Source organism: Anomaloglossus baeobatrachus, chromosome 4 (assembly GCF_048569485.1).
Source record: "Anomaloglossus baeobatrachus isolate aAnoBae1 chromosome 4, aAnoBae1.hap1, whole genome shotgun sequence".
NCBI classification, from domain to species: Eukaryota; Metazoa; Chordata; class Amphibia; order Anura; family Aromobatidae; genus Anomaloglossus; species Anomaloglossus baeobatrachus.
The window spans coordinates 618,597,575-618,624,292 of record NC_134356.1 but is presented as its reverse complement, the minus strand read 5'-3'; the positions used below and the strand labels follow the sequence as shown (position 1 = coordinate 618,624,292).

Sequence of the window (26,718 nt, the reverse complement as noted above, 5' to 3'; positions counted from 1 at the left end):
ATGCTCTGCCACATTGCATCATCACTTGTGAGCGCCATTAATGGATCACATAGAAGGCAGATTATGCTTGTCCTTCTGCTAAAGCCAATCTTAAAGGAGTTGTCCTCTCCTAGGGCAACCCCTTCTGGTTCCATCTCTTTCCCCCAGGAGAAAACGACCCTGTACTCACCTCCCGTTCTGGCGCCATTCAAGCGCTGTCAGTAATCGCAGTTCGGGGGCTTATGTGACATTGTGATGTGAAACGAGCCCTGTGTCTAATCACTGCCGGCATCTGTCCCCTCCTTCGGACCAAATGAGTTAATCAACAGGAAGGGATGCTGCGGCTGGCACTCACTTCCTGTTGATTGTTCATTTGGTCCGAAGGCGGGGAAAGAGTAGTCGGCGGTGATTAAACGTGGGGCTTGCATGATGTCACGTCACGTGACTCCCGAACCGCGATTACCAACATTTCTTGAACAATGCCAGAACAGAAGGTGAGTACAGGGTCTTTTATTTTAACTTGGGGAAACAAGAGGAATCAGAAAGAGTTTTCCTAGTTGTGGACAGCTCCTTTAAGCCCCCCATATAATATATCTCCATGACTCCCCCATACAAAGGAAGGTACAGCTCAGCTTTCTCTGTGAGAGAGTCGCTGCCAAAATCATCTCTCGGAGAACAAAGGTACTGCCATTGGAAATCCAGCAGGCCGGATTTTTCCTCCCCCCCTACATCAGAGGAGAGTCAGGAGACCACCAAACATATTAGACTGTTGGCTTCTTTAGTTTATTGTGTATTTAGGCCTTTAGGTTGAATGGTGCCAAGGGAAATAACTTGTGGTGAAGCCTTCTTATAGCACCAGAGCACCATGCAGTGCTTAAAGGGAATCTGTCACCAGATTTGGGGCCTATAAGCTTCAGCCACCACCAGTGGGCTCTTATATACAGCATTCTAACATGCTGTATATAAGAGCCCAGGCTGCTGTGTAGAATGTAAAAATCACTTTATAACACTTACCTAAACGGTCGCTGCAGTGGAGCTTGGCCATATGAGAGTCTCCGTTCTCCGGTACGGGCACCTCCTCTTTCAGCCATCTTTATCCTCCTTCTGAAGCCTCTGTGCATGATGCGTCCTGCGTCATACACACTCGCCGGTCCCGCGCAGGCGCACTACAATACTTTCTTTGTCGCTCCATTGGGAGACCCAGACAATTGGGTGTATAGGCTATGCCTCCGGAGGCCGCACAAAGTATTACACTAAAAGTGTAAAGCCCCTCCCCTTCTGCCTATACACCCCCCGTGCTCCCACGGGCTCCTCAGTTTTTTGCTTTGTGCGAAGGAGGCAGACATGCACGCACAGCTCCACAGATTGGTCAGCAGCAGCTGCTGACTATATCGGATGGAAGAAAAGTGGGCCCATATAGGGCCCCCAGCATGCTCCCTTCTCACCCCACTCTTGTTGGCGGTGTGGTTAAGGTTGAGGTATCCATTGCGGGTACGGAGGCTGGAGCCCACATGCTGTTTTCCTTCCCCATCCCCCTTAGGGCTCTGGGTGAAGTGGGATCCTATCGGTCTCCAGGCACTGAGACCGTGCTTCATCCACAACTCCTGTGGAGCCTGCTGGATAGGAGCCGGGTATCGTTCAGGGACATGGCCCTGCTACTTGGAGGTACTCTGTATCCCTGTGGGGACAGCGCACAGCAACACTCCAGCTTTGCTGGGTGTGCTAGTGCACCGGGGACCGCGGCGCTGACCGGGTTAATATGTGCCATTACACACTCAGCGTTGCTGAGTGTGTTTATGTATAGGGACTGCCGCACTGACCGCCGCTGCCATGGAAACACCTCGGCGCGGCTGGGACTTGTAGTGCGCCGGGGACTTCCACGCCGGCCGCGCTTTTACGGCGGCCGCGTTTATTACTAGAGTCCCCGGCTTTTTGCGGCCTAGTTTCCTTTCTTCCCACCCCCAGCCCTGACAGGCAGGGGAAGGGCGGGATGCTGCACAGAACGAGCAGCACTGAGGGCTGGAGCATGCTTTGCATACTCCACCCCTCTCACTGTGCACAGTGCGGGCACCAGTTCCCGCACTTTCTGGGTCACGCCCACGGCTCCCTCCTCTCCTCAGGACGCCGGCAGCCATTCCTGTCAGCTCCTCGGACGCTGCAGAGGGGGACAAAGTCTGGGAGACCCAGGCAGGGACTCTGGTGGCCTCACAACCGCTTTAAGCGGGTGGTAAGCAGCACCTGTGGTGCTAGCCCCATTGTGCAGTAGTGTAACATTATATGTTTATGGTATATATATTTTACACTGTATGGTGCACAGTTGATTTCTGGCTATATACCCTATTGTGTTGCTCAGGGAAGATAATAGCATGGCGCCCACGAAAGGCAGGGGTGCCAAAACACAGGCTTTTTATGCTGCCTGCGCCGCATGTACGACCCCGCTACCGGCAGGTTCCACTGACCCTCATTGTGTGCACTGTTCGGCCCCTGTGGCACTTACTCAGCCAGAGCCTCTGCTAAGAGGGGCCCAGGGGGAGCCACCTGCTGACACTGTCCAGGTGACGGGGACGGAGTTTGCAAAACTCTCTGAGACTATGGCTAAGATACTAGAAGCCTTGCAGTCCAGGCCGGTATCTCAGCACAGGGACTCTGTTGAATCTTTGTTCCCTGGCCCACCTCAGTTGGACCAACAATGTCCTCCCGGGGTATCTCATGGGTCCCAGGCTGAGGGTTCTGACACAGACCCCAGCCCCAGGCCGACTAAGCGAGCTCGCTTAGAATTTCCCTCGACATCATCATATTGTGCAGGGTCTCAGAGGGGGGAATCTCTGGTTGATGAAGCGGAGACAGTTGATCAGGATTCTGATCCTGAGGCCGCTCTCAATCTTGATACTCCTGACGGGGATAGTGAACGATCTTATTGCATCCATCAATCTAATGCTGGATATTTCTCCCTCAGCTCCTCCGGCGGAGGAGTCGGCTTCTCAGCAGGAGAAATTCCGTTTCAGGTTTCCCAAGCGTACACCGAGTATGTTTCTGGACCACTCTGATTTCAGAGAGGCAGTCCAGAATCACCATGCTTGTCCAGATAAGCGTTTTTCTAAGCGCCTTAAGGATACACGTTATCCCTTTCCCCCTGACGTGGTCAAAAGTTGGGCTCAGTGTCCCAAAGTGGATCCTCCAATCTCCAGACTGGCGGCTAGATCCATACTTGCAGTTGAAGATGGGGCTTCACTCAAAGATGCCACTGACAGGCAGATGGAGCTCTGGTTGAAATCCATCTATGAAGCTATCGGCGCTTCTTTTGCCCCAGCATTCGCAGCCGTATGGGCGCTACAAGCTATCTCAGCAGGTCAAGCGCAAATTGACGCAGCCACACGCACGTCCGCGCCACAGGTGGCGTCCATAACCACTCAGACGTCGTCATTTGCGTCTTACACTATTAATGCTGTCCTGGACTCTGCGAGCCGTACGGCGGTTGCAGCCGCCAATTCGGTGGTACTACGCAGGGCCTTGTGGCTACGGGAATGGAAGGCAGATTCTGCTTCCAAAAAGCGCTTAACCAGTTTGCCAATTTCTGGCGACCGATTGTTTGGCGAGCGTTTGGATGAAATCATCAAACAATCCAAGGGAAAGGATACATCCTTACCCCAGCCCAAACCGAACATACCCCAACAGAGGAGGGGGCAGTCGAGGTTTCGGTCCTTTCGGGGCGCGGGCAGGTCCCAATTCTCCTCGTCCAAAAGGCCTCAGAAAGATCAAAGGAACTCTGATGCATGGCGGTCTAAGTCACGTCCTAAAAAGACCACCGGAGGTGCCGCTACCAAAGCGGCCTCCTCATGACTTTCGGCCTCCTCACTCCGCATCCTCGGTCGGTGGCAGGCTCTCCCGCTTTTGCGACACCTGGCTGCCACGGGTAAAAGACCGTTGGGTGAGAGACATTCTGTCTCACGGTTACAAAATAGAGTTCACCTCTCGTCCCCCGACTCGATTCTTCAGGTCATCCCCGCCTCCCGAGCGAGCCGAGGCTCTTCTGCAGGCGCTGGGCACTCTGAAGGCAGAAGGAGTGGTGGTCCCTGTTCCTCTTCAGCAACAGGGCCACGGTTTTTACTCCAACTTGTTTGTGGTCCCAAAGAAGGACGGGTCTTTCCGTCCTGTCCTGGACCTGAAACTTCTCAACAAACACGTAAAGACCAGGCGGTTCCGGATGGAATCCCTCCGCTCCGTCATCGCCTCAATGTCCCAAGGAGATTTCCTTGCATCGATCGATATCAAAGATGCTTATCTCCACGTACCGATTGCTCCAGAGCACCAGCGCTTCTCTGCGCTTCGCCATAGAAAACGAACACCTGCAGTTCGTGGCACTGCCGTTCGGCTTGGCAACAGCCCCACGGGTTTTCACCAAGGTTATGGCTACTGTAGTAGCGGTCCTCCACTCTCAGGGTCACTCGGTGATCCCGTACTTGGACGATCTGTTGATCAAGGCACCCTCTCAAGAGGCATGCCAACACAGCCTCGATGCTACCCTGGAGACTCTCCAGAGTTTCGGGTGGATCATCAATTTTCCAAAGTCAAATCTGACACCGGCCCAATCGCTGACATACCTTGGCATGGAGTTTCATACCCTCTCAGCGATAGTGAAGCTTCCGCTGATCAAGCAGCGGTCACTACAGAAAGGGGTACAATCTCTCCTTCAAGGCCAGTCACACCCCTTGAGGCGCCTCATGCACTTCCTGGGGAAGATGGTGGCAGCAATGGAGGCAGTCCCTTTCGCGCAGTTTCACCTGCGTCCTCTTCAATGGGACATCCTACGCAAATGGGACAGGAAGCCGACGTCCCTCGACAGGAACGTCTCCCTCTCTCAGGCGACCAAAGCTTCCCTTCGGTGGTGGCTTCTTCCCACTTCATTATCGAAGGGGAAATCCTTCCTACCCCCATCCTGGGAGGTGGTCACGACGGACGCGAGTCTGTCAGGGTGGGGAGCGGTTTTTCTCCACCACAGGGCTCAGGGTACGTGGACCCAGCAAGAGTCCTCGCTTCAGATCAATGTTCTGGAAATACGGGCAGTGTATCTTGCCCTGAAAGCGTTCCAGCAGTGGCTGAAGGCAAGCAGATCCGAATTCAGTCGGACAATTCCACAGCGGTGGCATACATCAACCACCAAGGCGGCACACGCAGTCGGCAAGCCTTCCAGGAAGTCCGGCGGATTTTGATGTGGGTGGAAGCCACGGCCTCCACCATCTCTGCAGTTCACATCCCAGGCGTGGAAAACTGGGAAGCAGATTATCTCAGTCGCCAGGGCATGGACGCAGGGGAATGGTCCCTTCACCCGGACGTGTTTCAGGAGATCTGTTGCCGCTGGGGGGTGCCGGACGTCGACCTCATGGCGTCCCGGCACAACAACAAGGTACCGACGTTCATGGCACGGTCTCTAGATCCCAGAGCTCTGGCGGCAGACGCCTTAGTTCAGGATTGGTCGCAGTTTCAGCTCCCTTATGTGTTTCCTCCGTTGGCACTGTGGCCCAGAGTGTTACGCAAGATCAGGGCCGACTGCCGCCGCGTCATACTCGTCGCTCCAGACTGGCCGAGGCGGTCGTGGTACCCGGATCTGTGGCATCTCACGGTCGGCCAACCGTGGGCACTACCAGACCGACCAGACTTGCTATCTCAAGGGCCGTTTTTCCATCTGAATTCTGCGGCCCTCAACCTGACTGTGTGGCCATTGAGTCCTGGATCCTAGCGTCTTCAGGGTTATCTCAAGACGTCATTGCCACTATGAGACAGGCTAGGAAACCAACGTCCGCCAAGATCTACCACAGGACGTGGAAAATTTTCCTGTCGTGGTGCTCTGCTCAGGGTTTTTCTCCCTGGCCTTTTGCCTTGCCCACTTTTCTGTCCTTCCTTCAATCTGGACTGGAAAAGGGTTTGTCGCTCGGCTCCCTTAAGGGACAAGTCTCAGCGCTCTCTGTGTTTTTCCAGAAGCGCCTAGCCAGACTTCCACAGGTACGCACGTTCCTGCAGGGGGTTTGTCACATCGTTCCTCCTTACAAGCGGCCGTTAGAACCCTGGGATCTGAACAGGGTGCTGATGGTTCTTCAGAAACCACCATTCGAGCCAATGAGAGATATTTCTCTCTCACGCCTTTCGCAGAAAGTGGTTTTTCTAGTAGCAGTCACTTCACTTCGGAGAGTGTCTGAGCTAGCAGCGCTGTCATGCAAAGCCCCTTTCCTGGTGTTTCACCAGGACAAGGTGGTTCTGCGTCCGGTTCCGGAATTTCTCCCTAAAGTGGTATCCCCCTTTCATCTCAATCAGGATATCTCCTTACCTTCTTTTTGTCCTCATCCGGTTCACCAATGTGAAAAGGATTTGCACTTGTTAGATTTGGTGAGAGCACTCAGGCTCTACATTTCTCGGACGGCGCCCCTGCGCCGCTCGGATGCACTCTTTGTCCTTGTCGCTGGCCAGCGTAAAGGGTCACAGGCTTCCAAATCAACCCTGGCTCGGTGGATCAAGGAACCAATTCTCGAAGCTTACCGTTCTGCTGGGCTTCCGGTTCCCTCAGGGCTGAAGGCCCATTCTACCAGAGCCGTGGGTGCGTCCTGGGCTTTGAGGCACCAGGCTACGGCTCAGCAGGTGTGTCAGGCGGCTACCTGGTCGAGCCTGCACACTTTCACGAAACACTATCAGGTGCATACCTATGCTTCGGCGGATGCCAGCCTAGGTAGACGAGTCCTTCAGGCGGCGGTTGCCCACCTGTAGGAAGGGGCCGTTTTACGGCTCTATCACGAGGTATTATTTTACCCACCCAGGGACTGCTTTTGGACGTCCCAATTGTCTGGGTCTCCCAATGGAGCGACAAAGAAGAAGGGAATTTTGTTTACTTACCGTAAATTCCTTTTCTTCTAGCTCCAATTGGGAGACCCAGCACCCGCCCCTGTTTTTTTGTGTGTACACATGTTGTTCATTGTGAATGGTTTCAGTTCTCCGATATTCCTTCGGATTGATTTTACTTTAAACCAGTTTATAATTCTTTTCCTCCTTCTTGCTTTTGCACCAAAACTGAGGAGCCCGTGGGAGCACGGGGGGTGTATAGGCAGAAGGGGAGGGGCTTTACACTTTTAGTGTAATACTTTGTGCGGCCTCCGGAGGCATAGCCTATACACCCAATTGTCTGGGTCTCCCAATTGGAGCTAGAAGAAAAGGAATTTACGGTAAGTAAACAAAATTCCCTTCTTTACCTGCCCTGCCCAGGGCAGATCAAAGTGCGCCTGTGCAGGACCTCAATGCTGGTGAGTGTGGATGATGTAGGACAGGGGTCTCAAACTCGGCTGGGTGTATGGGCCGCACCGAGGAAAAAAAATAATTTGGGGGGCCGCATTCTTTGCAGGACAAAGTGACATTTTTATTGGTACCATATATATTTTTTTACACACCTTTGGATGACTGATTTTCAACATTTTTCACTTGTTTATTATAACAAATGTGCACATTCTTTGGTTAAATCTAAAAAAAAAAAAATGTGATGTTAAAAAAAAAAGTCATGCTTTTTTTTTTTTTTTTTTTTCTTTTTACATTTTATCCCTTTTTTGTAACTAATAGTGTTACAATTATCACTATATAGAAATTTTGGCCAACATCCTTTAGTAATGTCCCCATCCAATAGTATTATGCCCATCCTTGTAATGTCCCCATCTTTTAGTAATGTCCCCATCCTATAGTCATGTGCCCACCTTGTCCCCATCCTATAGTCATGTGCCCACCTTGTCCCCATCCTATAGTCATGTGCCCACCTTGTCCCCATGCTATAGTCATGTGCCCACCTTGTCCCCATGCTATAGTCATGTGCCCACCTTGTCCCCATCCTATAGTCATGTGCCCACCTTGTCCCTATTCTATAGACATGTGCCCACCTTGTCCCCATCCTATAGTAATGTCCCCATCCTGTAGTAATGTGCCCACCTTGTCCCCATCCTATAGACATGTACCCACCTTGTCCCCATCCTGTGGTCATGTGCCCACCTTGTCCCTATTCTATAGTCATGTGCTCACCTTGTCCCCATCCTATAGTCATGTGCCCACCTTGTCCCTATTATATAGTCATGTGCCCACCTTGTTCCTATTCTATAGTAATGTCCCCATCCTGTAGTAATGGGTGGTGGGGGCAGTGGCGGCGGGTGAAAGGTGATAATTTACCGATCGTTCTCGGCTTCCACCCACAGATTCCTGAGTGAAGCTGAGGGGGCGGTCTCTGGCCCCAAATCCACAGTGATTGGACAGATCGGTCACAAGGCCGGTCTCTCCAATCAGAGCTGGGGGCGGGTGAAACTGAGGTCACCCAGCTCCAGCCAATGATTGGTGCTACAGCTGCACTGATCATGGTTGGGTTTCAATGTTACAGCCATTTTCAATATTACAGTGGCTGTGATTGGCTGACGAACGCCGCACAGCCAATCACAGCCTCCGTAGGTCCGGGGAGGAGACACCACCCCTCCTGAGGTCCCCTCCGCCCCGAATCTAAGGTATTTGCTATTTGCAATGCAAACAGCGATCGCAGCCACCGGGGCTGCGATTTCGCCATGACGTACTGGGTATGTCATGGATCCTTAAGTACCAGGGAGCCATGATGTACCCAGTACATCATAGGTCGCTAAGGGGTTAATGTGCCGGCCTTCACATACACAAAAAATAAAAAAACACCATTCTTCTCACCTGTCCCGCGCTCCCTCGGCTTCTCATCTCTGCTTCTTGCTGTCTGCAGGCCGTGCCCCAGTGACTATCGCGGCCGGTGCAGGGGCCACAGCCCCTGGCAGCGATTTATGTCAGATCAGATGGTTGTTTTGCCGGCGCTGCGCGCGCACAGTCCTTGCCTCTGAGAACGCAGCGCCGGCAAAACACTCATCTAACAAAGTGCAGACAGTGGCTGCGGCCCCTGCACCGGCTGCGATAGTGACCAGGGGCACGGGCCTGGGGGCCGCACGAAGCAGCCTGACGGGCCGCATGCGGACCGCGGTCCGCGTGTTTGAGACCCCTGATGTAGGATGCGTCATGCACCTTGGCTTCAGAAGAACGATCACAAAGATGGCTGAAATAGGAGACTCCAGACCTGGAGAATGGAGATGCCCATATGCCCCAACTCCACCGCAGCGACCTTTTAGGTAAGTATTATAAAGTGATTTTTATGCTCTACACAGCAGCCTGGGCTCTTATACATAGCATGTTAGAATCAGGGCCGACTCCAGGTTTTTGTGGGCCCCGGGCGGAAGAGTCCCAGTGGGCCCCATAAGCACGCAGACACACACACATACACAGATACGTACATATACATATTTAAAGACAAACTCACAAAATACATATAAACAGACAAATCTATACAGTCATATACACTGATATACATAGATATACATCATACATGCATGCAGACAGACACACACAGCTCTGCTGCATACAGACACACACACTGCTCTACTGCATACATACAGAGACACACACATTGCTCTGCTGCATACATACGGACAGACACACACACTGCTGCTGCATACATACATACATACAGACACACACATACTGCTCTGCTGCATACATACATACAGACACAGCTCTGCTGCATACATAGACACACACACAGCTCTGCTGCATACATACAGACACACACACACGCAGCTCTGCTGCATACATACAGACACACACTGCTCTGCTGCATACATACAGACACACTCACACTGCTCCGGCAGCTTTTCCTCTTTTGAAAAAGCTGGCTGCCCATTATTCAATCTCGTATTCACTGCTTCCCCCGCCCACCGGCGCCTATAATTGGTTGCAGTCAGACCCGCCCCTACGCTGAGTTACAGCTGTCTCACTCCAACCAATGACAGCCGCTGGTGGGCGGGTCTATATTGTGCAGTACAATAAATAAATAATTTAAAAAAACGGCGTGCGGTCCCCCTCAATTTTGATACCAGCCATGGTAAAGCCACACGGCTGAAGGATGGTATTCTCAAGATGGGGAGCCCCACATTATGGGAAGCCCCCCAGCCTAAAAATATCAGCCAGCAGCCGCCTGGAATTGCCGCATCTATTAGATGCGACAGTCCCGGGACTCTGCCCGGCTTATCCCGAATTGCCCTGGTGCGGTGGCAATCGAGGTAATAAGGAGTTAATGGCAGCAGCCCATAGCTGCCACTAAGTCCTAGGTTAATCATGGCAGGCGTCTCCCCCAGATACCTTCCATGATTAACCTGTAAGTGAAAGTAAATAAACACATACACCTGAAAAAATCCTTTATTTGGAATAAAAGACAAAAAAAACCACCCTCTTTCACCACTTTATTAAAATCCCCAAATACCCCTCCAGGTCCGGTGTAATCCACACGTGGTCCCGCATCCAGCTCTGCTACATGAAGCTGACAGGAGCTGCAGTAGAACACCGCTGCTCCTGTGAGCTCCACGCAGCAACTGAAGTGAATCGCGCTGTCAGCGGGGACATCACTGAGGTAATGCCGATGTGTGTGTGCGGTGATGATGGGTGCGGTAGTGCCGGTGTGTGTGCGGTGATGATGAGGGCTGTAGTGTCGGGATGTGTGCGGGGATGTCTGGATGTGTGCGGTGAAGATGTGGGTGGTAATGTCGGGATGTGTGCGGTGAAGATGAGGGCGGTAATGTCGGGATGTGTGCGGTAATGTCGGGATGTGTGCAGTGATGTCGGATGTGTGCAGTGATGTCGGGGTGTGTGCGGTGATGTCGGGATGTGTGCGGTGATGTCGGGGTGTGTGCGATGATGTCGGGATGTGTGCGATGATGTCGGGATGTGTGCGGTGATGTCGGGATGTGTGCGGTGATGTCGGGGTGTGTGCGGTGATGTCGGGGTGTGTGTGGTGATGTCGGGGTGTGTGCGGTGATGTCAGGATGTGTGCGGTGATGTCGGGATGTGTGCGGTGATGTCGGGATGTGTGCGGTGAAGATGTGGGCGGTAATGTCGGGATGTGTGCGGTGAAGATGTGTGCGGTAATGTCGGGATGTGTGCAGTGATGTCGGGATGTTTGCGGTGATGTTGGGATGTGTGCGGTAATCTCGGGATGTGTGCGGTGAAGATGTGGGTGGTAATGTCGAGATGTGTGCGGTGAAGATGTGTGCGGTAATGTCGGGATGTGTGCGGTAATGTCGGGATGTGTGCGGAGATGTGTGCGGTGATGTCGGGATGTGTGTGGTAATGTCGGGATGTGTGCGGCGATGTTGGGATGTGTGCGGCAATGTCGGGATGTGTGCGGTGATGTCGGGATGTGTGCGGTGATGTTGGGATGTGTGCGGTAATGTCGGGATGTGTGCGGTAATGTCGGGATGTGTACGGTAATGTCGGGATGTGTGCGGTGATATCGGGATGTGTGCGGTGATGTCGGGATGTGTGCGGTGATGTCGGGATGTGTGCGGTGATGTCGGGATGTGTGCGGTGATGTCGGGGTGTGTGCGGTGATGTCGGGATGTGTGCGGTGATGTCGGGATGTGTGCGGTGATGTCGGAATGTGTGCGGTGATGTCGGAATGTGTGCGGTGATGATGAGGGCTCTTTCTCTCGGCTAAAGAAAACTTTCACTGGAATCCGTGGCCTTTACTATCACACTTTTTGCAATGCAAGTGTGAAACTAGCTAAGGGACGGCAGCCACAGTTTCCTGCCCAGGGCTGCGGTCCCCGGAACTCGGCCCGGGGGCAGCAGAACTGAAGGAGAGTGGGCAGGGCCTGGGGGCAGCTGAAGTGACGAGGCCGAGTGGGCCCCCTTAGCTCTCCAGGGCCCCGGCATTTGCCCCGGGTATGCCGAGTGCTGACGCCGGCCCTGGTTAGAATGCTGTATATAAGAGCCCACTGGTGGTAGCCGCAGCTTATAGGCCCCAAATCTTCTGACAGGTTTCCTTTAATTATTCAGCTTATTAAGACTTATGTCTTACGCTAGTTTCACATCAGTGTTTTCCTGCCGCACTCACAGATCCGGCATAAGGACAGTACAGTACATTAAAGTTCACTGGCAGGCTTCGGGCACATGCGGTCATGTGACCGGAGCATGTGACAGCATGTGACCGGGGCTTGCCGCACTGGCTGTGAACTGTATTGTACTGTACTGCCCTTATGCCGGATCCGGCAGTGCAGCAGAATACCGCTGATGTGTTTGTGCCCTTATATGCAGGTGTTAACCTAAAAGAGCGGTGGAGTGAGAAGATGTACCAGATGTATCTATAGGGTAACTAAGCTTATATATATATATATATATATATATATATATATATACTAGAAGGTGGCCCGATTCTACGCATCGGGTATTCTAGAATTCACGTATTGTGTAGTTAATGTATGATTTTTATTATATTATATAGATGTTGTTGTGTGTAGTTACCAAGTGTTTGTGTAGGGGCTGTAAATGTTCTGGGTGTTGTCTGGGTGTGGCGGGGGGTGAGAGCGGTGTTGTTTGTGTGTTGTGTTGTGTGTGTTGCGTTTTTTGTGGAGCGCTGTGTGTCTGTAGCGTTGTGTGTGTGTGTTGCGCGGTTTGTGTGGGTGTGGGGTGTGTGTGTGTGTTTTGGGGGAGGTATGTTTTGTGCAATGTGTGTGTTGTGCGGTATGTGCGTATATTTGTGTGTGCCGCGGTGTTTGTGTGTTGGGGTGTTGTGTGTGTGCCGGCGTTGTCTGTGTGTGTGGGTGTCTGTGTAGGCGGTGTTTGTGGTTCCCAGTGTGTGTGGTGTGTTGTGCAGTGCGTATGTGGTGGTGTGTGTGTGTGTTTTTGGGGGGAGGTGTGCACCCCCCATCGTGCTCCATCCCCCATGCTGCGCACCCCCCATCGTGCTCCATCCCCCATGCTGCGCAACCCCATCATGCTCCATCCCCCATTGCTGCGCACCCCCCATCATGCTCCATCCCCCATGCTGCGCACTCCCCATTGTGCTCCATCCCCATGCTGCGCACTCCCCATCGTGCTCCATCCCCCCATCGTGCTCCATCCCCCATGCTGCACACTCCCAAACGTGCTCCCCGATTCTACGCATCGGGTATTCTAGAATTTACGTATTGTGTAGTTAATGTATGATTTTTGTTATATATATATATATAGATGTTGTCTGTAGTTGTCAAGTATTTGTGTAGGGCGCTGTACATGTTCTGGGTGTTGCGGGGGGTGAGAACGGTGTTGTTTGTGTGTTGCGTGTGTTGCGTTGTTTGTGGAGCGCTGTGTGTTTGTAGCGTTGTGTGTGTTGCGCAGTTTGTGTGGGTGTGGGGTGTGTGTGTTTTGGGGGGAGGTATGTTTTGTGCAATGTGTGTGTTGTGCGGTATGTGCGTATATTTGTGTGTGCCGCGGTGTTTGTGCGTTGGGTGTTGTGTGTGTGCGGCGTTGTCTGTGTGTGTGGGTGTCTGTGTAGGGCGGTGTTTGGGGTTCCCAGTGTGTGTGTGGTGTGTTCTGCAGTGCGTGTGTGGCGGTGTGTGTGTGTGTTTTGGGGGGAGGTGTGCACCCCCCATCGTGCTCCATCCCCCATGCTGCGCACCCCCCATCGTGCTCCATCCCCCATGCTGCGCACCCCCCATCGTGCTCCATCCCCCTGCTGCGCAAACCCCATCGTGCTCCATCCCCCATGCTGCACACCCCCCTACGTGCTCCATCCCCCATGCTGCGCACTGCCCATTGTGCTCCATCCCCCATGCTGCGCACTCCCCATCGTGCTCCATCCCCCATGCAGCGCATTCCCCATCGTGCTCCATCCCCCATGCTGCGCACTCCCAAACGTGCTCCATCCCCCATGCTGCGCACTCCCAAACGTGCTCCATCCCCCATGCTGCGCACTCCCCATCGTGCTCCATCCCCCTTGCTGCGCACTCCATGCTCCACAGTCACATATCAAACAGTATACACGCACACATCTGATCGCATACACTCACACCCCACTTCTGCCTGTGCCCTCCGGTGTGCGGTCCCAGCAGCTGTGCTGCACGCAGTGCTCCTTTGCCTTCTGCCGACACGCACACACCCGATCGCATACACGCACACACCCGATCGCATACACTCACACACCCGATTGCATACACGCACACACCCGATCGCATACACGCACACACCCGATCGCATACACGCGCACACACATTGACGATATTGCACATACGCGCTAAACACTCACAACATCCGGAGATACCACATGCTTCTGGCCACGTGATCCTCCGGTAGGTCCTGGAAGGTCACTGCACGCACAGTATCGCCGCCGAGAACCAAGCGATATCACTGGATGTTGTGAGTGAGTGGATGCGATCTGATGTGTGTGAGTGTGTGTGTGAGAGTGAGTGTGATCTGATGTGTGTGTGTCTGTTCTTATGTGTGTGCGTGTGTGTGTGTTCCGCCGCTGCAGGACCTTGATGCGCTCACCTGGGAGCCGGTGTACGCTGGTAACCATGCTACACAATATTACTCGATGTGTACCATGGTTACCAGCGTACCCCGCCCCCCGCTCGCACGGGAGCCCCACACCAGCGTACGCCGGAAACCCCAGCAATGCGAGGGTATGTGTCGATTGGGTTGGCGGCGTACGCTGATGTGGGCTCCCGGGGGTACAGCACTCACCTGGGAGTCGGGGCTCCGTGTCCGGTTCGGGGAATGCGTGCGGGTGAGCGGGGCCAGAGCGAGTGTGCAATGCGTGAGGGGGCGGGACGTGGCCGAGTTGCCAATGCGTGCAGGGGGCCGGGGTGAGAGGCCAATCCGTGTGGGGGGCGGAGCCTGGGCAAGCGGCCAATCCATGCGGGGGGGCGGAGCCGAGGCGAGCGGCCAATGAGACGCTTGTCACGGTAAGGACAGAATTTTGGAGCAAGACAGACAGACAGAATAAGGCAATTATATATATAGATATATATATGTATATAGTGATATGATCACTGGTAAAGTGCAAGAGGGGAGGTATGTGTCGCTGAGACTACTAAAATCAGTGATGTGAACCCGGATGTAATGCTCCAGCATACTAGGTGCGGAGAGGGTTAAATTGCTTACAACTGGGCCGGGTTTTTTGTGAACAGCTAAAGAGATGGGTGGGATGGCTGTTCACCATATCTCCACCTTGAGGTGTGGTCCAAGAGGTAAAAGCCAGGCCTCTGAACACACTCATTATTCTGTGTTTTTCTGTGTTGGAGGAAGCCGCCGCTGCTGTATGAGGCCTCCGGGGGATGATATAGCAGCAATGGTGGTACTGCTCCCCACAGGTGGAGCAATCCCCGGGGCACAGTTGGTGCTTGTGAATGTCTATGCAGCTGAAATAACAGAGACCACTTCAAGGGTGCAGTTCAAGTTCTTTACTCACACTTCTTGTCACAGCACTGTAGGGACCCTTGGACTGCTGGGACCACTGTCAGGGACCTCCGCCGTTTCTGGGTGATTCTGAGAGTGAAAGCCGGTACCCTTCTCTTAGTGTCTCTTCCTTCTGCTGTCTTCCTTAGCCTTGCCTTTGATAGGATAAACCTGGCTTGGCCTCCACTACAGCCTCCAGGCTGGGGGGTCACCTGTCGGCTGATTACCCCTTTTCTGAAAGGTCTGCTATGGGTTCTGGCCCTGGGAGTCTACAACGTTCCCTGGGCCTCGGTTTTTACTGTTTGGAGATGATCTTTGCACTCCTCCAGTCTCTAGGGACTGTCCCCTGTCGCAGCTTGATCACTCCACCGATGTTCTTGTGGAACAGGCCACCGTAGCTCTAAACTGCCCCGACAGCTATACAGACTACCCGTGGCCCTGCGACTCCTTCTGTCTTCTACGTGGTGTCACCTGGACCTCTGGGTCCCATGATCTTCACCAGGAAGCGTCTCCTTCTGTTTCTCTGCTCCTGTCTGACTTGGAGCTTTCTTTCTTTCTTTCTTTCTTTCTTTCTTTCTTTCTTTCTTTCCTTTTCTCCTCCTTGCCTGCCTCCAGCAGGCCTCCTCCTCCCTCCTTTCTCTCGTTCTTCTTCTCCAACTACATGTTGCTCCTCACTCTCTCACTCCCTGAGGTAGACTCACTAAACTTGACCTTCCTCTCTGTGTCTGCTCTCAGATGGCTCCTCCCACCTCCCCAGTTGCCCTGTTCTACCCTATAGGAGCAGGGATGGGTCGTTATGACCCCTCCCAGCATGCAGCATGGGAGGGTTGTCTGCCACTTTCCCTGGTCCAGGTGTTCCTAGCAGTTGGTGTAGTGTGGATTTACCAGGGGACCGGAGTTCACTCTCTTCCTCTCTCAGAATGGGGCATCACACCGCTGGATGGGGTGCAATGACCTGTGGCGACGGAAGCCTCAGGGGCGCCACACATTCCTGTGTCTACCTCATACTGCAGCTGAGTGAGTGGATCTACCACAATATATATATATATATATTACACTAAAAGGTGACCGATTCTACGCATCGGGTATTCTAGAATTTACGTATTGTGTAGTTAATGTATGATTTTTGTTATATATATATATATATATATATATATAGTTAGATGTTGTTGTGTGTAGTTACCAAGTGTTTGTGTAGGGGTTGTACATGTTCTGGGTGTTGTCTTGGTGTGGCGGGGGGGTGAGAGCAGTGTTGTGTGTTGCGTTATTTGTGGAGCGCTGTGTGTCTGTAGCGTGTGTGTGTGTGTTGTGCGCGGTTTGTGTGGGTGTGGGGTGTGTGTGTGTGTGTTTTGGGGGGAGGTATGTTTTGTGCAATGTGTGTGTTGTGCGGTATGTGCGTATGTTTGTGTGTTGGGTGTTGTGTGTGTGTGCGGCGTTGTCTGTGTGTGTGGGTGTCTGTGTAGGGCAGTGTTTGTGGTTCCCATTGTGTGTGTGGTGTGTTGTGCAGTGCGTGTGTGTGTTTTTGGGGGGAGGTGTGCACCCCCCCATCGTGCTCCATCCCCCATGCTGCGGCACCCCCCATCGTGCTCCATCACCCATGCTGCGCACTCCCCATCGTGCTCCATCGCACATGCTGCACATTCCCCATCGTGCTCCATTCCCATGCTGCCGCACTCCCCATCGTGCTCCATCCCCCATGCTGCGCACTCCCCCATCGTGCTCCATCCCCCCATGCTGCGCACTCCCCATCGTGCTCCATCCCCCATGCTGCGTACTCCCCATCGTGCTCCATCCCCCATGCTGCGCACTCCCCATCGTGATCCATCCCCCATGCGGGCGGTCCCAGCAGTTGTGCTGCACGCTGTGCTTCTCTGCCGACACTCACAGATCCAATCGCATACACTCACACACACACACACACACTCACACATCAGAACACACTCACACACATCCGATCGCATACACGCACACACATACACACTCACACATCAGAACACACTCACAAACATCCGATCGCATACACTCACACACACTCACACATCAGAACACACTCACACACATCCGATCGCATACACGCACACACACACACACTCACACATCAGAACACACTCACACACATCCGATCGCATACACTCACACACACTCACACATCAGAACACACTCACACACATCCGATCGCATACACTCACACACTGAAGATATTGCACATACGCGCTAACACAATCACAACATCCGGAGATACCACATGCTTCCGGCCATGTGATCCTCCGGCAGGTCCTGGAAGGTCACTGCACAGTATCGCCGCCGAGAAGCAAGCGATATCACGGGATGTTGTGAGTATGTGGATGCGATCTGATGTGTGTGTGAGGTGTGTGTGTGAGAGTGAGTGTGATCTGATGTGTGTGTGTGTCTGTTCTCACCTGGGAGTCGGGTCTCCGTATCGGTTCGGGGAATGCGTGCGGGGGGCGGGGTCAGAGCGAGCGTGCAATGCGTGAGGGGGCTGGGGCGAGAGGCCAATCCGTGTGTGGGGCGGAGCCCGGGTGAGCGGCCAATCCGTGCGGGGGGAGGAGCCGAGGCGAGGTGAACGGCCGATGTGAGCCCCACAGGTGCTGTGTCGGTGTCGGTGCATTACCTTCAGGGACTCCACGTTGCTGGATCTCCGTCACTGGTAGGAAATCTTCTGTTTTGATCGTGACGCCACTCTCAGTATTGCGGTCAGTGGGGACCGCCACTGCAGGTTGAGGGTCGCCTGGGGCTGATGGTGTGTGCAGTTAGATGTAGTAGCCTCCTGAGAGTGAGGCAAACCCCAGGGCCCTGTGTAGGTTTGTAGTACCACAAGTCGCAGAATAACCACACAGGCAGGAATGTCTTTCAAGGGCTTTACTCACTTTTGATGGCAGGGTGAGTAGCCCGGGCGTAGCTGGGATGAACCAGATGGGAACCAGGTATCCTTCAGGCTGACTTTATGAGGGTGACTACTGACTCGCCTTCCTTAGCCCTTGGTGGTTTGGGGTGACCCCGACTTTTAGTCCCTATGGGGGTCACCCAGGGAAGATGCTGAAGCCTCTCTCCCCTTCGTTTGCCGTTTGCTTGTTCCCCGGACCAGGCCACTCCAGCCTCTTGCCTCCTATGACCTATGGGCCCTAACTTGCGGTTACGTGGCTGCGGCTTTTGTAGTGTTGTGGTGTGGGCTTTAAGAGCCCCACACCGGCAGGTTTAGCAGGGAAAGGTGAATCTATCCTCGCTTCGGGATCTGCCGCCCGGTTGGGCCTGGTGCTCTCTAGCAGTCTCCTTACTTCCCACTCCGTGCACTCTCTAGCTGAAGCTGGCTTTCAGGCAGCACTCCTAGTTGACCGTTCTCCCCCGTCTGTAGCCACTGCGCGGGCGCTGTTAGACAGCAACAGCCCCACAGGTCTGCTCCTCACTGAGCCCTATGGAGTTCTCTGCTCTAACCGACTCACTGCCCCTCCTCTCCTGTTCTTGCCTACGCCACCTAGCAACCAGACTCTCCACCACACCCCTTGAGAGGAGATGGAGGCTCTACCCCCTCCACTATTCCAGTGAAGGTGAAGGCTTGCCCCCTCCTGGGATCCCCAGGGGTCCTCTCATGGGTACATGTGTGAGACCTGATCACTATGCGCCTGTGTTCCACACCCCAGTCAGCCTTCTGGATTACCTGTATTGTACTGTCCCCAGCATGGGTGCAGTACTCAGTGGTGCCTGACCAGGTCAGGGGCGCCACATTCCCCCTTAGTTATCACCAGCACGTCCTCGGGCTGCAAGACAACATTTTAAAATGCATAAAACATTAAAACATGTAAAACATTTAAAAGCACCAGGTATTAGACATCACCACCCTCCACCCACAAGTCCGTTAACCCACCCAAAACCCTCTCAGGAGGCAGGTCACCGGTCCTTTTGGTAACCAGATCTGGGCCATCCGTTTCCCCAGACCTTTCCTCCAATCTTCCTCTCCCGTTGGCCGCGGCTTCAGCCACTTCTGGCAGGACGTAGAGGCGGCTTTCATGGGCTGGTGGTTTCAGGGTATACCTGGCCTGGTGGATCCGCGCCTTCAGCCTCTTCTGGCAGGATGCAGAGGCGGCCTCCACAGTTGGTGCTGGCCAGGTACCCTCTTTGTGGTGGTGAGCCAAGGCCCCATAAACAGGCGTGCTCTCTGGTCGCAGGTGAGCCAAGGCCCTTTTCTACGGACGGGCCCCCCTGGTTGCAGACGAGCCAAGCCCCTAAACAGGCTGGCCCTGGTGGTGGTGCCACTGGTGTAACTATTTACACTGCGAGAGTTTGTGGCTATAGCAAGTTCATAGCCTTAAAGTTTATTTCTCACAATAGTTTTTGTGGGCGCATTTCTTAAACGTTGCAAACAAAACTTTTCAAACTTTAACTGGTCAAAACTTCTTACTTTCCTTTACTTTACTCCTCTTTTTCACTAGGGCGTGGGCATGTAGGGCACCGGCACCTGTGACTTTCTTGCTCTCCGTCGTCGTCCGTGGTTGTTTCATCTGTAGGATCTTTGTCTGTGGTTGTTTCATCTGTAGGTTCTTTGTCTTTCCTTTCTTGGTCTTCGTCTGTTTCTACATCTGGTTCTTTATCTCTGTCTTTTCTTTCTTGTCTTTCTTGTCTTTCTTGTCTTTCTTGTCTTTCTTGTCTTTCTTGTCTTTCTTGTCTGGGACATGGTGCTACGTCTAAGGCATAGTAGCCCCTTTCTCCTTGATGTAAGGTGAACTGTACTAAGTCCCCAACTTTCAGATTTCTGCCTGAATGTCCTCTGGGCAGGTGGGCTTGAACATCTCTTCGATTTACAAATATGCCCTCTTTTATTCCTTTTACTACAATGAAGCCGTATCCACTTTTCAGGTTGAAGTCCTCTACTATTCCTCTGTAAAGGGGTCCTCTAGCCTGGGCTTTGGACCTTCTTAGGCACCTTTTCTCTTCCAGGTCTCTGACCGTGACTTCCCTCTGCTCTGGGGATTGTGGTGTTGGAGCAACCTGTGTTCTGCTGCGCCGTGTCTTGCGGGCTGGATTCATGCTTGCAGGCTTCCAGGTGAGGTCTTTAGGTTGATCTTCATCTGCTGACGGTGTCAAGTCTTCCTCATCCCAGCGAGAGTAGGGCAGCATCTCTGGCTCTGGGTATGGGTCCACTGCTGGTGGCACTGGAGTCAGCTCCTCAGCTTCCTGGCCTCCTCTCCCCCTTAGTTCTTCGCTGCACTCCTTTGGTGGCAGTGCTGGGGATGGGCTGTCTTCAGCTGGTCTGGGCGGTAGACTCTCTGGCGCAGCTGCAGGGGTTGTCTGAATCTCCTTGGGGGTATACGGAGGGAGCAGGTACCGATCCACCATCTCTTGTGGAAACTGGGCCTCTAGGTCAGCCTTCAGCTTCCAGTATTCGGGGTCCTCTCCTATCAGGGTCTTCCTAACAGGGACCTCTGTGGACTGGGGAGCGGTGTCTGCTCTGGCCTTGCAGGCCGGGGAAAATGATGAGGTAGTCTTCTCTTCTTGGCGGGCCGCGCCCTGTATGGCGGCGGCCTGGTCTTGGCGGGCCGCGCCTGGCATGGCGGCGGCCTGGTCTTGGCGGGCCGCGCCTGGCATGGCGGCGGCCTGGTCTTGGCGGGCCGCGCCCGGCATGGCGGCGGCCTGGATCAGTGTCGCTGTTGCAGGGGGCTCTGTGCAGGCTGGGCTGGACGTCGCTGCATCGATCGGAGCTTGGCGGGCCGCACCCGGCGGGGCTGCGGCCTGGTTCAGCATATCACTTGCGGCGCGGACTAGCGTCGCTGCTGCGTTGGGGTCTTGGCGGACCGGGTTTAGCAGGGTGGCAGCCTGGGTCAGCGTCACACCTGCAGCACGGATGAGCACTGCCGTGGTGGTCGGAGCCCTGCGGGACAGGCGGGGCATCGCTGCAGCGGCCTGGACTTGGCGGGCCGCATCTAGCGTGGCTGCGGCCTCACTCAGCGTCGCCGCATCGGGCGCCTCCTCTGGGACCGCGGTCGCAGCAGCTAGGGTCGGGGCTCTTGTTCTAGCCGGGGCAACACCGGACTCACCCATCGGGGTCTGAATCGTCGTCGCCGCTCGATCCGGCAGGCTCCGCGCGGCTCCCTCCTCATAGGTCCGCACCGCCGCAGCCATTTCCAGGAGCTCCGTGCGTTCTTCCCTAAGCTGTCGCACAATCCCGGCCTCCAGCCGGTCGCAGAAGATGGCAAGCTCTCGGCACCACCAGGCAGCAGTGCCTGGTTCTGGGTATCCGCGTCTGGACTCCATTTTCTCTACCAAGCTGCTGGCTTCTCTTCTGCTCCGCCGTCTCTGGACGCTTCCGCTTTCTTCATCAGCGAGGTCAGAACTCTGCAGAGGATCTCTGGGTAGCCACACCTCTTCGTGGGCGGTAACTTCTTCTAGCGCGGGCTGCTGTTGTTTTTCAGCGCGCTTTTCATGGTGGCAATATGGCGGCGCTTCCAATTTTTCAAGCGGACCGCCCAGGGCACATGGTCACCTGTCGGAACAGGTCTAGTCCTTATCCTGTTCGTGACGCCAGATGTGAGCCCCACAGGTGCTGTGTCGGTGTCGGTGCATTACCTTCAGGGACTCCACGTTGCTGGATCTCCGTCACTGGTAGGAAATCTTCTGTTTTGATCGTGACGCCACTCTCAGTATTGCGGTCAGTGGGGACCGCCACTCGCAGGTTGAGGGTCGCCTGGGGCTGATGGTGTGTGCAGTTAGATGTAGTAGCCTCCTGAGAGTGAGGCAAACCCCAGGGCCCTGTGTAGGTTTGTAGTACCACAAGTCGCAGAATAACCACACAGGCAGGAATGTCTTTCAAGGGCTTTACTCACTTTTGATGGCAGGGTGAGTAGCCCGGGCGTAGCTGGGATGAACCAGATGGGAACCAGGTATCCTTCAGGCTGACTTTATGAGGGTGACTACTGACTCGCCTTCCTTAGCCCTTGGTGGTTTGGGGTGACCCCGACTTTTAGTCCCTATGGGGGTCACCCAGGGAAGATGCTGAAGCCTCTCTCCCCTTCGTTTGCCGTTTGCTTGTTCCCCGGACCAGGCCACTCCAGCCTCTTGCCTCCTATGACCTATGGGCCCTAACTTGCGGTTACGTGGCTGCGGCTTTTGTAGTGTTGTGGTGTGGGCTTTAAGAGCCCCACACCGGCAGGTTTAGCAGGGAAAGGTGAATCTATCCTCGCTTCGGGATCTGCCGCCCGGTTGGGCCTGGTGCTCTCTAGCAGGTCCTCCTTACTTCCCACTCCGTGCACTCTCTAGCTGAAGCTGGCTTTCAGGCAGCACTCCTAGTTGACCGTTCTCCCCCGTCTGTAGCCACTGGCGCGGGCGCTGTTAGACAGCAACAGCCCCACAGGTCTGCTCCTCACTGAGCCCTATGGAGTTCTCTGCTCTAACCGACTCACTGCCCCTCCTCTCCTGTTCTTGCCTACGCCACCTAGCAACCAGGACTCTCCACCACACCCCTTGAGAGGAGATGGAGGCTCTACCCCCTCCACTATTCCAGTGAAGGTGAAGGCTTGCCCCCTCCTGGGATCCCCAGGGGTCCTCTCATGGGTACATGTGTGAGACCTGATCACTATGCGCCTGTGTTTCCACACCCCAGTCAGCCTTCTGGATTACCTGTATTGTACTGTCCCCAGCATGGGTGCAGTACTCAGTGGTGCCTGACCAGGTCAGGGGCGCCACACCAATCCGTGCGGGGGGGTGGAGCCGAGGCGAGCGGCCAATCCACTGTTTGTCACCGTAAGACACAATTTTGGAGCAAGACAGACAGACAGACAGAATAAGGCAATTATATATATAGATATTTATAGTAAAATGTAATAAAATAGACAAAGAATTTAAGTGTATTTAGGTTTGTCTTATGCTCTGACGCTTGAATTTATTCCATTGCAGGTCCCAATGTAAACCGAGCAGTGTTACTTCAGTACCAGGAGAAAGAACAGCTATCCAAGGAGAACAAGGAGCAGATTGATAATGCGTATTATGAGACCACCCTCCCGGGAGATGGGAAAAGCAAGACTGAGGAGAACGGCACCCATGTGTACAGTAACATGGCCTTCCAGGAAGAAGAGAAAAACACAAAAAAGAACGGAAAACCTTAAAAGAAACGCTAGCCTTAAGGACAGACTTTTCACGACTGCTAGTGCTTTCCATTACTTCAAGAACTATTTCAAGATCCAGCAACTTCTGCAATAAGTGACATGTATGCAGTCATGTCATCGTAGACTTTACTGATGGACGTTATGTAAAGGTGTAATCTTCTGGGTGCCAAAATACTATCAGGACCTCCAGCTAGCACACTCAATTTATAGCACTAGTCTCGTCATATGGACTGAAGGACCATCGGACCTCAGATTCCAGAACCAGGGTGCGACAGCCAGTTCTGCACCCTCCATAACTCACTCGCCAACAGTGGTGATTTCGCAAGGACAGACTCAAGGGCTTTAGGGAAAAAAACCTTAAAAGTGGATGTTTTGTAGGCATAAGCCATATTCTTGCGTACCGTGAATGTCTTGTTTTCAGTTGCACTTTTTCTACAGGTGTTTGCATCACCTGCTGCTATGATTTTTTTAAGGGTTTTCATATCTTCGTAGTTTTGACGGTTGAAAGAAGATGCAAATCCATGAAGTTCAACCCATAGCCAGACATGCTGATCGAGGAAAGTCAAAAACCCCATGAGTTAGATTCTAATCGCCCCATTTTAGGGGAAAATTCCTTGACAATCCACATAGGGCAATCAGACTATCTCCCTGGATCAACGCCCCATTATATTTTTTAAGAAAATCATCTAGGCCTGCTTCTACTTTTTGTAGAGAATCAGCCATTACAACATTATGTGGCGGAGAGTTCCGTAGTCTCACTGCTCTAACAGTAAAGAATCTGCATCTTTGAAGAACAAACCTTCTTTCCTCTAGATGTAGTGGATGCCCCCTTGTCCCTGTCATAGTCTTAGGTGTAAAAAGGTCACTAGAAACATCTCTGTACTGTCTGTACTGTATATATTTGTAGATTGTAATAAGATCGCCCACTAAGCCTTGATTTTTCCAAACTGAGTAACCCAAGTTTAATAACATTAGTATTGCAGTTACCCCTTCCCTTTAAAACCTAGGTCGCTTTAGTTCATCTTTGACCTTCTCATCAATGCACTAGTCTTTTTCAGTAACAGTTTTGCTCAATGTTTTACCATTTAGTAAATATCTGTACATTTTGTTTCCTCTCTCCAAATATGTGACCTTACAAGTTACCTAAACCTCAGATGCAAATTCTCAGCCCAAGCCTCCAGTTTACATAAATCGTTCTGTATCATTCAATCCCTCTGTGTTTATTACCTTGAAGAGTTTAGTATCTTTTGCAAATATTGAAATTTTACTCTCTATTTAGATTGTTACTAATAAAGACATTAAAAAGAAGATGGCCCAATACTGACCCTGGGTATTTCACAGCTATTAGAGTTGTCAGGCTCTCCACCATGATGAATCTTAGGGAAATTAAACACAACTGAAAAAAAGTAAATTTAAAGAGTATCTTTAAACGCACAATGGGCATACGTTTTCATGAAATCGCGTCCAATTTGCTCGAAATGTTAAATGCAGCAGATTTTAGTACAAATAAATGTAGTGGACAAAAATACAACATTTCTGCTCCATGCAAACATGGCCTAAATGTCCCAAGTTTGTTATTCTAAATCATAGTTAGCATGTGGTAGTTAAGCCGCTGCTAGTAGGACTGTTCTTTAAGCCCAGCAGGACTATCTGAGGCAGGATACAATGTGGAAGCAGTTTAATTTTTTTCTGTTTGTTTCCGTTAATATTATATCAACAAATATTGTACAATAAAATAATATTTTTGCACCTTGTCTGTATTACCAAGCAGTGGTAAAAAGCTGCTCGAAAGTCAAGTGTTCTGGTTGATACGTTTTTGGGAGTAAAACTGGTCCTACTGTGTCGACTTATGTTGTTTAACTCAAAGGCATGCAGATGGTATGACCCTTGAAAAGCTTGCTTGATCTAATCAATTTTGCTACTGAGAATCCATGCAGGATTCTTCTTGGCAGAAGGACTGCATTGCTAAAAATTGGCAGAAGATTCAGTGACACTAAATGGGTGTCACACTTGCCCACCGGGTGATGGCACTGCGGTGAGAAAGAATGTGGACCCACTGGACCACAGGGCGACCCCGGGCCTAATCTAATGTGGGGTAGAGGACTGGGGCTGTGGCAGCTGACTCCCAGGACAGGGGTGGACACAGGACCACACAGGACAGAGTCTCAAGTGTGGACAGGGACCACCAGGGTGGCTCAAGGCAGGTAGCACAGGGCAGGAAAAACAGGCAGAGTCCAGGTACAGGCAGGATCGGGATAAGATAGGAAGAGCCCAGGTACAGGCAAGACCGGGACAAATAGACAGAGTCAAGGTACAGGCAGGCAGAGTCCAGGTACGGGCAGGACAGGTAGGCAGACTCTAGTACAAAAAGTGCAGGCAGAGTCTAGGTACAAGCAGGATGGTCTGGGCACCAGGTACGGGACAAGACAGGCTGGCCTAAGGAACCAACAGGCTGAACTGGTGGGAACCAGGTACCAACAGGCAGGTTGGCCCCAGGAGCCAATAGCATGAACCGGCTGGGAACCAGGTACGGGACAGGACAGGACCAGGATACAGCATGGGAAAAGTGATCTAACAACTGACTAGACAGAACAAACTGACTAACTGGAACAATGGTGTTGAACAGGCAACTCCTTAGTGTGAGATTGCCCTAAATACCCAGTGCCTCTCAGCAATAGGCAAGAAAGACACCTCCTGGGAGTGGCATGCCGGCTCTTTAAGAGAGGGGCAGCGGCACGTGCACATTCCTTGGAAGCGTTCCCAGAGATGCTGTGACGCGTGCAAAGACTCTGGGAGGCGGGGAGAAGAAACCATGTGGATGAGTGGTAGAGACGCCGGGCAGCGTGGATGGACCCAGCCGTGGTAGTGAGTGACTGAGCACGTTCCTGAAACAGAGCAAGGAGCGCAGGGACATAGTGTTACAGTGGGGAGAAACGAATAAAAGATCCTTGGTCTATCGGTAAACAAAACCATTAATTGAGAGCCCATTTTGATCTTTGCTATGGAGTCTCTCTCTTCTTTGTCCCTTCTTTGATCCAGCTCTACTGTATATCAGAGGCAGATGTAGGCTGGCAGACTAGGACCTGCATCCGAACATCCCTTTCCTTTGGCTACAGTTTGACAAAAAAATACTCATTTACTTTGCTCACCCTCCCCTGGTCCAATGCTGAGTTTCTGCTGCTGTTTCCGTAAAAAACAGCGATAATGCTGCAGACATTCAGTGAAGTCAGGAGCTCTGCCAGAGTTGACATTACGAAACGTTCAAAGCTGCTGAACTCACTTATTAAACATGATTGCTGCACTGCAGGGACTCAGTGTTGGACCTGTGGAGGGGGTG

The 26,718-nt window shown here is 52.7% G+C and overlaps 1 protein-coding gene across 1 annotated transcript in view; it reads left to right on the top strand.

The window, feature by feature from the left end:
• Positions 1-25,135, top strand: part of NPC1L1 (NPC1 like intracellular cholesterol transporter 1) — a 67,099-nt gene extending 41,964 nt beyond the window's left edge. The window contains exon 20 of the mRNA XM_075346261.1: positions 23,173-25,135. Coding sequence (XP_075202376.1) covers positions 23,173-23,381 — 209 coding nt within the window. The 3' untranslated portion in view covers positions 23,382-25,135. The remainder of the gene's footprint in view (positions 1-23,172) is intronic.
• Positions 25,136-26,718: the final 1,583 nt, after the last annotated feature.